The following is a 16,635-nucleotide window of genomic DNA, read 5'->3' on the forward strand; positions in this document are numbered from 1 at the left end:
CTGAGGTGATTGTGCGGTGTAACACTGCAAAATAAAATTAAATGAGGTTTAACAGCTTACTGTTCTGCTCTAACTGGGATAATGAAGAAGGGCATACGTCATACAGTATACTATGAGGAAAATTTTGCCTGGACAGCGGAGCTATGGCCTACTCTTATGTCGACATCCAACTGCCATGGGATCTTATATCTCTTCGACATTGACAACAAGACTTATTGGTCAAATTAAATCAACATTGATGTTGTTATATCTTACCGTTATTTAAGACAAAATGAAAATTTTAAAATTGGCACTCAAATCGCGTGCCAGAATGCTTTCGTGTATCATTTGTAATCAAGCGACTCGATGATCGAAACTAAACATATTCAACATAGGAATACTACCGGGGTATATTGGAATAACCAGACGCTAAAGACTGCCATTCAATTTGGACTCTTCGCGTATTTCGCCGAACATAATTGATTAGAAATTACAGTAAAAACAGAAAAGATTGAATTTAAATCAGTTTATATACATTCATATTACATTATTATGTGCGTTGTGACCCATTTGTGTCCATTTCTAGGTGCCAATAGAGATTTAGCTCCTTTAATCCGCGAGCTATCCACGTGATATAACGTAATAATAAAACTCGTATTAATCTGCGAGCTTTCCACGTGACATAACGTCATAAGAAAAGTATAGACTGTTTCTTATAAGTACACAATTAATTTAAACTATAAATTAATTATACTAATTAATTTCGGATTAAAGTATCAATCTCTCCCTATATTTGACACGGGCTACTTAAGCTATTGACATGATTTCTAAAAACTAGTTTTCTATTCTGCGCAATTCGTAATAAACACTAGCGTCATTATAAACACGGACGTGTAGTGACCTCGCCACAAATTCCACGACGGACGGTGGTGTGCGCCCAGGGTATTTTGTTGACCTCCACCAGACAAAGTTAAAAAATCCGGTAAAATACGCGATTTGGATAAAGAACAGAAGTGATCAATCTTAACTTTGACCAGAAAGGGACGTAAATTAGCTACACAGAACTTGGGTATGAAATTGGGGTTTAACGTCCTACTGTTCTAGACTGATTGGGCTTCGTTATGGCTAGATTCGTATGAATGAAAATTACACTGCGTAATTTATGAATTAGCACTAACGTCATTAGAAACACTGTTTTCATAGAACGTTAATAAATAGTACCGACTTGTCCTAATCACCATGACACATAACATGACACAGAATGACACAATATAATAACTGTTTATTATCGTCTGTCCAGTCTGGGTTTCGATTCCCCTGTTGTACGTGACAAGGAGTAGGGTCGCCTGTCCAACCTCGTGGGTTTTCTCCGAGTCCTCCGGTTTCCTCCCACTGCTAAAGACCCACTGCGAATTATTGAAATAAAATTGAACCATGTGTTAGTCCCGAAATAACCTAGTTTGTGTCGAGTGGACGTTAAACCCCATCTCTCTCTCTCTCTCCCTCTCTCTCTCTGTCCAGTCTCTGGGTTTTATCCATGGAATCTGGTTCTCTCTCTCGCTGTCTCTCTCTCTCTCCACTTATCCCACGTAATCCCCACCCACTCCGCCGAACTCCGAACCAACATCAGGAACCAAAGGGCAAGACAGTGAGGAAACGCTTTCCACACTCCAAAAGAAAGTATTTCACACTCTAACACAAACTGGGGGATCGCGTGGCTAAGTGGGTAAGACGCTGGCTCGCTAGCCTGGAGGTCGGGTGTTCGATCCCTGCATTGGCCGAGAAAGTTCATCCAGATTTTCCGGCGTGGTTCCCCCTTGTCAGTGATGCAGGACGGAGGGCCTAACAAGGACAGCTGTCTAGTCCTTCGGATGATACGAAAAACCGAGGTCCCGTATATACATTGGAATGCACGTAAAAGATCCCTTGGCAGTTGGAATTCGATATAAGAGTAGACGATAGTGCCGCTGCCCGGACAAAATTTTCCTCCTAGCACACTGTATGGCGTATGCCCGTCTTCATTAGCCCAGTATAGGAGCAGAACAGTAGGACGTTAAACCCCATTTCATTTCATTTCATTTCTAGCGCAAACTAAATAATAGCTGTATTTTCAGTAGCGTGCCTCTGGTCCCTACTACCAAACACAGTAAGGGAGCACTATTCCCACTCCGAATAGCCTCTTCCCCAATCCAAATTCAGAGAGACACAAAGAAAATGGGGTTTAACGTCCACTCGACACAAACAAGGTCATTTCGGGACTAACATATGGTTCAATTTTATTTCAATAATTCGCTTACGCATAGGGGTCTTTAGGAGTGAGAGGAAACCGGAGGACCCGGAGAAACCCCACGAGGTTGGACAGGCGACCCTACTCCTTGTCACGTACAACCGGGGAATCGAAACCAGCTAAACCTTATGATACAGCGCGCACGCACTATCCAAATTCAGATATCTACTGAATAAAGATATCGTTTATATACAAATGTAAAAACTAGAAAGCCGTATAACTGACGATGTTTGCTGGTGATTTTAGTTTGTATTTAAAGTTGACTTGAAAGTCAATTTATTTAATTTACCATCAATTAACCCGACTGTCAACATCATACGATCAGCTTGAACCAACTCAAATATGACATTTAACGTCTTCTAGTCATCAACATTAGTTTACATGTGAAATGGGGTTTAAAGTTCTACTGCTCTTTTCCGCTATTGAAGATAGGAATACCTCGTCATACAGTGTGTTACGGGGGGAAATGAAATGAAATGGGGTTTAACCGTTGATCTATATAATAAGAGTGGAAATAAGAGACTATAAGTGCTTCTGGGTGTAGCAAGATGGCGGACGGTGGCTTCAAGCTACGTCATTTGTTGATTGCGTCATGAGCTATCTAGTATAGATCAGTGGCTTTAACGTCCTACGGTTCTGCTCCTACTGGGATATTGAAGACAGGAATACGTCATACAATGCGCTATATAGTAATTAAATGAAATGGGGTTTAACATCCTACCGTTCGGCTCCTACTGGGCTATTGAAGGCTGGGTTACGCCATGCAGTGTGCTATGAATAAAATGAAATAAAATGGGACTTAACGTTCTATTGCTGTTCTCCGACTGGGATAATTAAGACTACGTCATGCCGTGTGCTATGAGTTAAATGTTGTCCGAAGAACGCTTATCTCGATCTAGCAGAACAGTAGGACTTTAAACCCCATTTCATTTCTTATTTCGGAGAGAGAGAGAGAGAGTTTAACGTCCACTCGACACAGACTAGGTCACTTCGGGACTAACATATGGTTTTAATTTTATTTCAATAATTCGCTTGCGCGTAGGGTCTTTTAGCAGGTGGCAGGAAACCGGAGGACCCGGAGAAAACCCACGAGGTTGGATTCTTATTTCGCTCTCCAACTGTCAATGTTATACACAAAAAAAGTCCGCTTAATGTCCCATCCGAAGGACTAGACTATAATTCTATAACAAATAGCCAGCACTAATGTGCTAAGCATCTGTAACAAAATCCAGGGTACGAGTTGGAAATATTTGGACAATAATAGTCAGGGGCGCCGGAACCCGGGTACCAGGGTATACAAATGGAACCCTGCCATTTTCTGGGGTATACATGTATACCCATGCCTTAATGATGAAAGTTTTCAACCTTTTTTCTAGTCTATTCATTTTTAAATGATAGATATGTAATTGCTCTCTGGTCAGTCACGAACCGGCTCTAGCACTCTCATTATCAGCTATCAGTGCATGCCTTGACCAGATGTCTATAAGTGGTTAATTAAGTTCATGAGATGATAAAGGCAAGTGATTTAGTGATAGTAGTTTCTGTCTCGTTCAAAAAGCTTATTCTATTTTCTTGATGAAGATTGGTGTATTGAATGTCAAATTAAAAAGAATTTTTTATGAGATGAATTGCTTATGATAACAAAATTGTGAATAATCAGGCTTTTGACTCTTTCATTATCATGTATTTTAAAGGGTTTTATGTTGGAATTTGGAATGCTAGAGGCGCTCTAAACAGCGTTCTCGGAATTGACAAATTTCAAAATTTTCTAGAGGCCTCCCCCCTATCTTTTGGTACCCTGGCCCTCGTGCCGTTCCGGCGCCCCTGATAATAGTTGACCTCGGAAATAGGGATCGAGTCTGGTGGACTAATGCGGTCCTTCGATCAAACAGTCTTTTATTGAGTCAAGTGACGTGCGTTATATCCCACACATGTACGTGACAAGGAGTAGGGTCACCTGTTGAGCTGTATGGATATTCTCCGGGTCCTTTGTTTTTTCCCACACCTTAAGCGAATTATAGAAGTAAATTTCTACCATATATTATTCCCAAAAATGACCTAGTATTTCTCTCTCTCTCTCTCTCCCCCCTCTCTCTCTCTCTCTTCTCTCTCTCTCTTTCTCTCTCTCTATCTCTCCCCTCTCTCTCTCTCTATCTCTCCCCTCTCTCTCTCTCTCTCTCTCTTTCTCTCTCTCTTTCCCTCTCTCTCTCTCTCTCTCTCTCTCTCTCTATTTCTCTCTCTCTATTTCTCTCTCTCTCTCTCCCTCTCTCTCTCTCTATTTCTCTCTCTCTCTCTCTCTCTCTCTCTCTCTCTCTCTCTCTCTCTCTCTCTCTCCTCTCTCTCTATTTCTCTCTCTCTCTCTCTCTCTATTTCTCTCTCTCTCTCTATTTATCTCTATTTCTCTCTCTCTCTCTCTCTCTCTCTCTCTCTATTTCTCTCTCTCTCTCTATTTCTCTCTCTCTCTCTATTTCTCTCTCTCTCTCTCCGAAACGAGGTAGACTGGACGAATATTGCATTATATATTATGACTGTCAGTTGCAAATCTGTTAAAGATCCATTCTAAGGAAGTGATTTTATATAAGCTGATAAAGCTTGTTATCGTATCCTATATTTATTATATAAATTTTGTAAATTTAAATGAATAAAATATTGTTTAAATAAAGAATATTGCATTAATGTAGTCGTGATGATAGTTGAATATTTGAAACATCAAAGGGTTAAATCAGGTCATGACGTCTATCGGTGTGATACAGTTATCTTCTATAATCAGATAATACATATAGATTAAATAATGTTTCATCGATAGACACCAGGCCTAGATTTATATAGATCCCAGGCCAAGATTTCATCCAATCACTTTCAATATTAATCCTTCAGTGTGGTTCTCTCTTGTCAGTGGTGCAGGACAGAAGGTCTGACAAGGGACAACTGTCTAGTCGTTCGAATGGGACGAAACACGGAGGCCCCGTGTACACGTAAATTGACATAACATTCTACAGAATGCAGGAAGGACAGCTGTCTAGTCATTTGGATGGGAGGAAAAACCGAGGTTCCGTGTACATATTGGTAGTTGTAATTCGATATAAGAGTAGGCCGTAGTGCTGCTGTATGGGCAAAATTTCCCTCATACCACACTGTATAGCGTATGCCCGTCTTCATTAGCTCAGGCGGGGCTGAACAGTAGGACGTTAAACCCCATTTCTTTCAACGCAACTAATCTCTTTTATCCCTCGTCCGCAAGAACATGAATATTCGTCAACACCTAACAGAAAGTCTAAAGTCATACCCTTTTTGCTCGACCCTACGCCAAAACGTCAATAAAAATCCCCGTCCAAACGGAGGTAGATTTTTGACATCTGTGACTCTTTTTTTTTTTCTTAGATTTGAGAAATTTTGTGAATTTGATAAACAGAAATTGAAAATTGTCTCCAATTGTTTTTTTTTTGTTTTGAGTACCAATGAGTCATTGTTTGTTGAAATTATCATTTAAGATGCAATATTCAAGAATTACATCTGCCTAATGGGGATCTTTCGTTCTTTAGTTTGGCCTCAAATGTCATATAAATCATTAATTACACATTTATATACATTTAAGTCAATAGTCAACTCTCTAGAACATCGAATAGTTTTGATTTTCAATAGATTTAAATACGATTGCAGCAAATGATTTAATGAAAAAATGGATAATCGGGACTGTGTTTATTATCGTATCAACGGTAGTAATGACAATCGAGAATACACCGATGATAAATCCACTCAGAATGGTGTATTGCGGCTGAAGTTCTCAGCATATTTCCTTTTCGTTATCTATTTTTTATCTATTTTTTAGCGAGAACTACAGTTTTTTATCTATATCTTACACTAGTAGGATACCGGCTTCGCTCAGGGTCATAACTCCGAAACCGGATGTGGTAGACTAACGCCACCTGGCCTATGTTACTCCCCGGTCCGCGCTACCCCTATACCCCAAATTTCAGACTCGGGACAGACCTAGTGTAGCCGCCAACCCCGAACAGACCGGCTTCGCTCGGGGGTCATAACTCCGAAACCGGAAGTGGTAGACTAACGCCACCTGGCCTATGTTACCCCCCGGTCCGAGCTACCCCTATACCCCAAATTTCAGACTCGGGGCAGACCTAGTGTAGACAAACGACAGTCAAAAACATTAGTATAGATAGATAATGACCCATTAAGGGATTGGTAGGGGGGAGGGGCGAAAGGTTTAAAACGTGCGCTTTAAATCATAAGGTCTGCAGTCATTGAGTCGACTGGCGTGATTTCGATTCCCCGGTTCTACGTGACAAGGAGTAGGGTCGCCTGTCCAACCTCGTGGATGTTCTCCGGGTCCTCCGGTTTCCACCCACTGCTAAAGACCCATATACGCAAGCGAATTATTGAAATAAAACTGAACCATATGTTAGTCCCCAAATGACATAGTTTGTGTCGAGTGGACGTTAAACCCACTCTTTGAAAAAGTCGTTTCTAGATAATGTTTTTTACTGCCAAAGCCCCCCCCCCCCTACGTGCAAGCGAAGTATTGAAATAAACTTGAACCATGTGTTAGTCCCGAAATGACCTAATTTGGGTCGACAGGACTTAAACTCTCTCTCTCTCTCTCTCTCTCTCTCTCTCTCTCTCTCTCTTTCGCTCTCCATGAGTTATACGTCTTACTTACATCAATGAAATAAAAATCAAATTGTAAACTTTATTAATCTGTTGATCAGCTCGACCTGAAGATAACCCCCACCCAATATTGTTAAATGATATGATCATGTTATCAAGAGAAAACCTTTGATTGTTTTTGTGTAGGCCGATATTAAATACCTTGAAGATAAACTACATGATGACAGTCTGTCTCAGTCCTATAATTTAACTAAATAAATTGCAGTTAAATATCACTTTTTTCGCAGTTCCCGCGGTTATTTAGCGAAATGATGTGAAAATCGACACCTTTGAAGTGACGTCATATCTTTACATGACGTCAGTTTAATAATATCGTGTTTGGAAATTTTAACTCAATGGCCAAATTTACGCCATTATAGTAGCCTAAATTGGATCTTTCGGATTTTGTTTCGTGAAAAACGGTGTCTAATGAGTATAACGGTCCTCTAAACTTCATAGGCGACTCAACATTATCCCCCCCCCCCCTTTAATTAGAATTAAATTGTATATTGTTAAATCTGTTGAAATATCGATATTTGACTCAGTGCTATAATATTTAAAATTTAAATTCATATGCCTTCTGATTTGCTTAAAAAGATTAAGTAATATTCCCCTCCTCACCTAGTCCCTACACCCCCCCCCCCCCCGCATCCATAACTAAAAGTATATTATCTTCGTACCGATGAGTTATTATTGAATTGAAAGAAAGATATCTCGACCTCTAAATTATTTATATATTTACAGACTAACTGATAAAACACGAGGTGCGTTCATTAACATGTACTTGATTTACATCTGTTATCACACAACCGTTTAAATTGTACCATATAGCCGGCGCCGGTGGTGGGGGGGCTAATGACGCATACGGTTTAGATCGTAAGGTCTATCATTGAGAAAAGGGGCGTGGTTCTTACCCCCACACTTGCATGTTCAACTTCGCTTTCCTCCCATTGCTAAAGATCCCTATACGTGCAAGTGAATCATGGAAACGGTATTGAATCATATGTTAGTCCCGAAATGATCTCGTTGAATTGATATTTGACCCCATTTCTCTCTCCCTCACAGCTTCCCGGGTCTAGTCTATCGCGGTAGTACACATGAATTACAGCGGCTGTAGATTTTAATGGTGGTCTGCGTCCAAAACAAGGACACAGAGTTACCCCCTTGAATTATAGACTATTCTTTGGGTCTTTTTTTTTCTTCTGTATCCAGGATCTGATTTGGTATCTCGGGGCCATCGTATAACCCGGTTTTTATGAACTTGTAGTCCCATTGACGAGCTTGGCCTAGATCACCTTAGTGAATACATGTATATTTACAGAAAATAATCGTTTATTCAAGTTTTATTCAAGAGCTAAATCTGCATATTGCAGGTCTTTCGGCCTTACATATAATATAAATTATTAATTAGACATTAATTAACATGAAAAGACCTTAATCAACTCTCGATGGCATCGGATGATCGAAATGTTAACTAGATTAGAACGGCTCGATCATTTAATGATTTAATTTCAAAATGGATAAGCGAGGCTAAGACTCGAATATACCAGTACCGTGGTTGCCTTAATAAACAATCAATGCACACATCTTACGGCCAGCTAACTTTTACATAATGTATCTTTAATATGTTGCCGACTAAATGGAAAATTAAGCTTTCAAACTTTGTATTTACGAAATGTAGGGTTTCGTGGGATAGGCCTACAGTAACGCGATACGCTGGATGAATTAATAACAACTTTGCTATTTTGAGATATATGTAGAGAATCTAAGCCGTGTATTAACTTTAATAAAATTATCTAAGTTATTTCGAGGCTGGTGGTTATATGAACTGTGGTATATTCTTACTATCATATAAATATAGAAACATTATTCAAGCTAATCCGATTATATTTATAATCTTTTAATATCCAGAACAATTCAAATGAAATGAAAAGAAATAGGGTTTAATGTCCTACTATTCTGCTCCGAACTGGGCTAATAAAGACGGGCATATGCCATACAGTGTGTTATGAAGGAAATTTTTTCCGGGCAAGCGGCGCTACGGTCTATTCTTATATATCGAATTCTAACACCGAAGGGTTCATCTACGTGCACTAGACCTCGATTTCTGTCCCATCCGGCCGACTAGACAATGACCTTATCGGACCCTTTTCCCGCTAAAATGATTATTAAACATTAAAAAAAAAGCCGTGACTGATAGATGGTACTGGGTTGTTTAAATCGTCGACTGTGAGGTTAGTTCTAATAATTAAGGCTAACTGCAGATTTGGTCAAAGGTCACGAGATGTAAACAGCCTAATTCTAATCCTAACCCACAATCGTCAACAATCTGACGGAATCTGCAGTTAGCTCTAACTTTTGGACTTTACCAATATATTCCCAATTTATCGTTAAAGAAGCTAAACGTAATGGAATCATTTTTGGACCGTAACAAACATCTTATTCCTGTTAGCCACCCGCCGGGCGAAAGCATACGAGAGAGAGAGAGAGAGAGAGAGAGAGAGAGAAAGAGAGATGGGTTAACGTCCACTCGACACAAACTAAGTCATTTCGGGAGTAACATATGGTTCAATTTTATTTCAACAATTCGCTTGCGCGTAGGGGTCTTTAGCGGTGGGGGGGCGGAAGACCGGGATATAACCCACGAGGTTGGACAGGCGACCCTCCTTGTCACGTATAAACGCCAGTTGATTCAATGACATACATTATGATACAGCGTGCACGTGCTAACCATTCGGCCATCCAATCCCCCTGACAAGCATAGGCTATACAATGTGCTGTGAAGGAAATTTTGCCAGGACAGCCGCACTACGTTCTACTCTTATGTCGAGTTTCAGCTGTCAATGGATCTTTTACGTGCACGCCTACGTGTACACAGGACCTCGGTGTTTTCGTCCCATCCGAACGACTAGACAGCTGTCCTTGTCAGTTCCTCAGTCCCACTCCACTGACAAGGGGAAATCTCGCCGAAAAAGTTTCGAGCTACTTTCTCGACTAACCCCGGGAGCGAACCCGATAACCCCGGGTTAGCTAGAGAGGGTCTACTCACTGGGCACCACGACTCCCCAAAATAAAATGAACAATTTTTAAATATCCGTGTATTTATATAAAATTATATATATTACATATGTTTATATACAAGTCAGTATAAATTATCTTATTTACACATTATTTACATACTCACAAAAACTATAACAAAATCTTTATCTATATACGTGTACCATATATAAAATGCACTCGGCAAACCTCGGCAGGTTCCGATACTCTACATCTAGCCTCGGCTGTATGACGGTAAGTGATATGTACCTACGCCTATACAATTGCGATGCGGCACCGGTTTACTTATTAGTAAAGCTTGCCGCTTTCAAAAAATAAGTTATTAAAATTGCGTCGTTCGAAGCGTGTGTAGAATTTTTAGTGCAAAGTTGTCCTTGTTTGAAGAAAATCGGATAAACTTGAAAGAAAAACCGCTTTAGACTTTGAAATATGATAAACATTCTTCAAAGGCGTCGTCCATGGCAACGCCGTTGGTAGTTCGGGAACTTGAAAGTAGTTTCAATGGCGGACTTCGTCATACAGTCGAGGTTAGATGTGGTGTACTGGAATCTGCCGAGGTTTGCCGAGTGTCATTTACGTGCACAATAATGCGCACCTTACTACGTCATCAGTACGTATTTACTATGATTACGGAGAATGCCCACGTGATGAATCGTGTGTTAGTACATCTATTTACTGAATATATTCCTGTGTTTTGTGAATAAATAAAATGAAATGAAATAGAGTTTAACATTCTAGTTTTCTGAACCGATCGGGATAATGAAAACGGTCACAGGCTACGTCATGCAGTATGCTGTGGTGAACATTTTGCCCAGACAGCGCCGTCTCCGCCTAGTCATCATCGAATTAAAACTGACATGTGATCTTTTACGTACACGAGACCTCGGTTGTCGTCCCGTACGAATGACAAATGCTGTTATTGAAGATGACTGTGATTCAAGGGAAGTAACTCTATTTAAAGGCACAGCGACGCGAATAATAACGTTATTTTATACATAAATAAAAATAATACAAATGAAATGAGGTTTAACGTCCTACTGTTCTGAGCTAACTGATAAATGCTGAATAAACAATAAAAAGGGTACAATTCGTTCGATCTCTTGATTTTTATTAAGGTAGGGGTCTGGAGACAAATCAGAAAGGGTACAATTTATAATCGGAAATCTTCTAAACTGTGACCTTCTCGACAATAACTCACCGCAAAACGTCCCTTCTCCTTCACAGGTTGTTTTTTTATTATTATTATTTTTTTTTAGAAATTTATAACTAGAACTTTTTGATCAAAAGATTCTTAGATTAATTTTACCGGGGGTGGGAAGATGGCGGTGACTGAACACAGCCTTTATTGTTCTATGGCTTATTGGGATATTGACTTTAGTATATAACTTTTAAAACTACCTACATCATGATCACCTGGACAATATATATGGTATATATTATGCTAAGTATGAGACAAGTCACCCATAGATAATAAGTTAATATCGTGCTGTTGATTAAAATGGAGGCCAAGCTCAAAATGTTGTAATTGTATTTCTCTTCTCTTTCCCATACCAGGTATAGGCCTAAACATTCTAGGTATAGGCCTAAACATTCCAGGTGTAGGCCTAAACATTCCGGGTGTAGGCCTAAACATTCCAGGTGTAGGCCTAAACATTCCGGGTGTAGGCCTAAACATTCCAGGTGCCGATTAAATCAAACCATTAAACGTCGTCTCAATTTCTGTCTTCAAGTACCAGATACTCTGAAAGATAAAATAAACCCACGAGCCACAGTTTTAGTTTAGATTTACACAAAAAGCAAATTACAAGCTAAACAAAATAAAACTGGTCAAAAAAAAGCTAAAGTTAAGCCAAGCAAGCACAAAGCTGTATACAGATATTTAAAATACGACTTAATATATTTATAATATAACTTTTAATTAAAAGAGTCGTTAATTCAGACAGGTGGCTCTGTGTACTTTACCTGCAAGATGTGAAAATAAAACCATTTGAAAATTTAATTTATATTTACACCTAGCTCCAAAATTTTATAATTAAGGTAAAATTACAGAATAATTTATATTCACTCTAATACAGTCACAAAAGAGGATTAATCTAATATTTATTCTAGCGTTCTCTAAATCTACTCTTGTCTTGCTGGACTTGATAATAAACATTATGAACTATTAATAAATGAAATACCACACTTAAAAAAAGACATTTACCTTGTGCTCGGATAAATTTAAATCTGGCCTAAACGTATCACAGACATCACAGTAGCAAGTGTCCGTTCTTTCATCCACAAAACACATATCATGTCACATGCATGACGTCATCAATCGTCACATTCCATCATCACATAACATCACTTACTTATAATCACGTTCAAATCACATCGTCACATGCTAATGACGTCGTCACGTGCTAATGACGTCGTCACATGCTAATGACGTCGTCACATGCTAATGATATCATAAAACATAATTAAATTATCACAGAAAATAGCATCGTTCATTTAGAATACATCACATACTAATGACGTCATGGCCATCACATATATTAGAGTCATCACATGCAAATGGCGTCATTGTTTCCCTAAGCAGTATATCCGAAGCAAAACATTAACTTGAGAGACCTAGCAAAAGCTATGATTTAAAATTCATGCAAGAAACTGATAAAGGTCGAATTTACAGAAACTGATAAAGGTCGAATTTACAGTAAACACTCGTGTTCTACATATTTGTTTCCGCACACAACACATTTCTATGGCAACAACGCATCAGGTTCTGTATTCCATAGCAACCAGTATTCTACTTTCATCCCTACCGTATATCTTCTCATCGTCGGTTAGTTGCGACCTTGACCGTGGCTAGTCACAATTCTTCACAAAACACCCACCTGTGGGATTCACCGTCTACAAGTTTTTGCTAATTACCTTAGGATGAATAATTAACATACAAAAGTACCTGTTGTTTGGTCTATCATATCGTCTACACAAAAACCCCCGCTTACCTTACGCCAGTCTATCCAGTTACCATGACAACGTACCAGGTAACTCTAATTATCCAGTTGATCACAAGTTCAGTGATCCACTCACTATATTATATAAACTTTTCTAACAATGAATTACCTCCCCCTTCCACCTACACACATTGACTCATCTTGTAAACCAGTTTGTCGAGTAACCAGTAACTCTAAGTTCGGTGATCCACTATATTATATAAACTATTCTATGTGTCGCCATAAATAACAATGAATTACCTCTTCCTTCCACCTAAACACATTCACTCATCTTGTATTTCTAAGTTCTAATTATTCGAAGATATGACATGCAGTTATTGGTGGTATGGATGAAATAATACACACCCAAAACAATATAAATGGTCACGTGCTTATAAATACACTAATCGAAACTACAACAGGCACGTGATTAGACCGGAAGTTCATCCCCAGCGCGATCTGAATCAACGTAATAAAACTTGAAAATGCCGATTATGATTTTTTTGTCGTTTTTTATCGATCTAAATGATTCTGGGCGTTTTATCTATCCAAATGTTTTTGGTTCAGTAACTGAGAGAGGCGTCAAAGTTTGAGATGCTGCGTGGGTGAGTCTTCATGGTAGAATAGTTAGTTGTTAGCGTACCGGGCAAGGAATAGGGTCGTTCATATAGAAACTCAGCATCTAGTTTATAGCCATTATGGAAGCTGCTACTGCCCTTGGAAATGCTGTATTTTATTTTAGCGACCATGTGTATTTTAGGGATGAAGATGACCGTTAACATGAGAGTGGCACACGAGACGATGGCCACACAGGCTGTAGGTTCCGAATAGTCTCGATCTTGTATCAGGAAGACGATGACCCAGGCTACCCACACAGGCACACACAACCAACAGCACCATAACAACAATCGTGCTTCTCCCATGTTTTTGGTCTCCTGTCTGACGCTGATGGCGTAAACAGCACTGGTGACGATCAGCATCATGACGTATGAATGATGCAGCACGAACTCCGCTTGGTCGAATACGCAGGCGTAAATAACGCCCACGTTACTCGTACTGGTAATGACTAACGGCGACCGTAACGTCCACCATTGAACGGCGATGGCTACTTGTACGCCCGTGATAAACAAGACGAACATATACTGATTTAAGTTCGAGACCTCCCCGCCCAATCCTAGCAGACGATAATCTCTCAACGATGTTAGTTTAACCAGAATTATAGCAAAGGAGAAAGCGTAGGCACACCCAGGCATGACGTAGCGCAACCCACACGTGGCTTCTGATGGTGTAATTACGAACGGCACGACCGATAAAAATAAAAGCATGACCCCCAATAGAAGCAGAATCCCCAAACCCACATACCGCCGAGCTAGCGTTCGGTTGCATACTTTGTGGACAACATAAACGGTCAAAATAAGAGAAACAAATGCCCCTGTGGTTGCGATTGCGACAAGTACAGTCGCCCACAACCTTCCGTTAAACACCCCTGTCGTTTTCCAGTAAATATATCTTGGTCCGTTGTCTGTTGGTGCTGCTGTGGTATTGGTAAAATGAATGGTATTTTCACACTGGCAGTTTTGACAACAGTAAGATGACGGGAAATACTTGAAGAACGAGCCTTGTAGAGTAATCACTCCATCTCGCCACACACCCACCTGGTAACAGAAAGCATAAATAAACAATAATTAAAATGAAATGAGGTTTGACCTATCCTACTGTTCTTTACCGGTTTTTAATTACCATTTTACGAAACGATTTTACGACATTTTGTTTTACGAAACGAATTCTTAATAATTCTTTTACGAAACGAAACGAATTTGTAAGTATCATTTCACAAAACCAGGTTTGAGCAATTCTTTTGCAAAACAAATTTTTAACCATTCTTTTACGAAACGAATTTCTCACTGTTCTTTTACGAAACGAACTTTTAATAATATTTTACGAAACGAATTTTTAACTACTCTTTTTAGAAATGAATTTTTAACTATTCTTTTACGAAATGAATTTGTAACTATTCTTTTCCCAAACGAATTGCTAACTACGAAATGATTCTTTTACGAAACAAATTTTTAACTTTTGTTTAACGAAATAAATTTTTAATATTTTTTAACTATTGTTTTAGGAAGTGAAATAGAATCCTGGTATTAAGCAGACTGGAATAATCTCAAACAAAGTTTTAAAATTTTAAAGAAATAAGTGATTAATATTTCACCTCAAATTGCTGATTAGAACTGTGCGTTTTTATCAGATATTTCTGAACAAGTTGGCCTTCCTCCACAAATTCAACCCTTTCGTCGCCATCTTGAAAATACACATCAACAACACTAGAGGGAATGGATGACATTCCAGAATTCACAAAGTTAGAACACACGCCAGGCATCAAGGGACATGACTGAAGGTACTGGGAGTGGATGGCATGCAATGCGACATCAACGGACCGGATGATTCTAGCTGCTTGGGGTGAAAATGGTCGATCTATGTAAGGTTGAACAGTAAAATCGCAATTAGATTCATCAGAGCCGTCCACTTCCGGTTGACGGCAGCCATATTTGAACGACCAATATGTCCGCCACCAGTCGTTCACTTCCGGTAGATTGATATTAAAGTTGGACATATAGTTTTCAAATCCAGAGTTCGATTTGCCTTGTTTATCTATGAGTATTGAACCCTGTGGAAGCTGGAGATCCGTTAAGTCATCCGAATTCCAATCATCACCAGTTATATCTATAATCCAAGGTCTAACGGTTGATCTCTGGTCACGTGATGTAAAGAACAGCTTCACACTCATCCTACTCGTCATCATGACTACCGCTTTAGCACTTGACTCAAGATACTGGGAAATCTCGACTATAGATTTTACACTGTTATCCAGAGCTAAGATCTTGCCAACACATACACCGCGGTTAGACGCTATCTTTAAAAACGTATCGGCGGCGCCTTTGTATTCGTCAGAATCCGTCGTCACCAAATAAATATAGGTCCAGTTTAACTTCAGTAATAAATCCACAATGGCCGCACTTTTAGGACCGTTTCCCGCGTCTCCGCTGATGATGCTTGCATCTGTTGGTGATTTATATGTGGTCACGACTAGTTTGTTCAAGTCTTTAATAGACTCGGCTACTGGGTCCATTGTGTGATTGTCACCATGAACAACGTAGCCGAGATTAGTTCGAGGTGACGGTGGAAGAGACCCAGTTTCATTAAATAGGATTCCACAACTTTCATAATTCCCGACCATCTGGATAGCTTTATATGGGTTGGAACAATAATCGAGGATAACAGCCCCTATTTTTACGTTATTTAATAAATAAGGGTATCGGGTCTGGGAACTTTCCACCGCGTACATGAAAGCTTCCACAGATTGACTTAAAAATGTGTCTTCTGACATCTCCCCACATTCAAACGATGACGTGCCTGTGACGTGTACAGGTAGAATACCTGTAATTAGGATATCTCCAGGTAAATAAAGTAGATCTTTGATTGTTGTTTGACCGTCTTTACAGGTGTAACATTTTGGACACCAAGCTGTACAGGTACTAGCTGATATATCTATCATAGTGTGCCTTGTAGTGTTTTCCAGAGATAAAGCTAGAGTTACCTCCCCTCCGATATCGATCGTTCCAATCTGAAATATAATAATTGATGCTACTCGATATACAGAATGTATATGAA

General features: G+C 39.4%; 1 protein-coding gene across 3 annotated transcripts in view; it reads right to left on the reverse strand.

The window, feature by feature from the left end:
- Positions 1 to 10,020: 10,020 nt before the first annotated feature.
- The window catches only part of LOC126826745 (uncharacterized), a 32,809-nt gene continuing 26,194 nt past the window's right edge, over positions 10,021 to 16,635 (reverse strand). For 2 of the 3 annotated variants that reach the window (XM_050555785.2, XM_050555784.2), the window contains exons 7-8: positions 15,176 to 16,588; positions 10,021 to 14,618 (exon numbers count right to left, since the gene is read on the reverse strand). In XM_050555785.2, coding sequence (XP_050411742.1) covers positions 13,527 to 14,618; positions 15,176 to 16,588 — 2,505 coding nt within the window. In that variant the 3' untranslated portion in view covers positions 10,021 to 13,526. The remainder of the gene's footprint in view (positions 14,619 to 15,175; positions 16,589 to 16,635) is intronic. The other variant, XR_007682372.2, reaches the window with a different exon arrangement.

This window comes from Patella vulgata, chromosome 7 (assembly GCF_932274485.2).
Source record: "Patella vulgata chromosome 7, xgPatVulg1.2, whole genome shotgun sequence".
Classification (NCBI taxonomy): Eukaryota; Metazoa; Mollusca; class Gastropoda; family Patellidae; genus Patella; species Patella vulgata.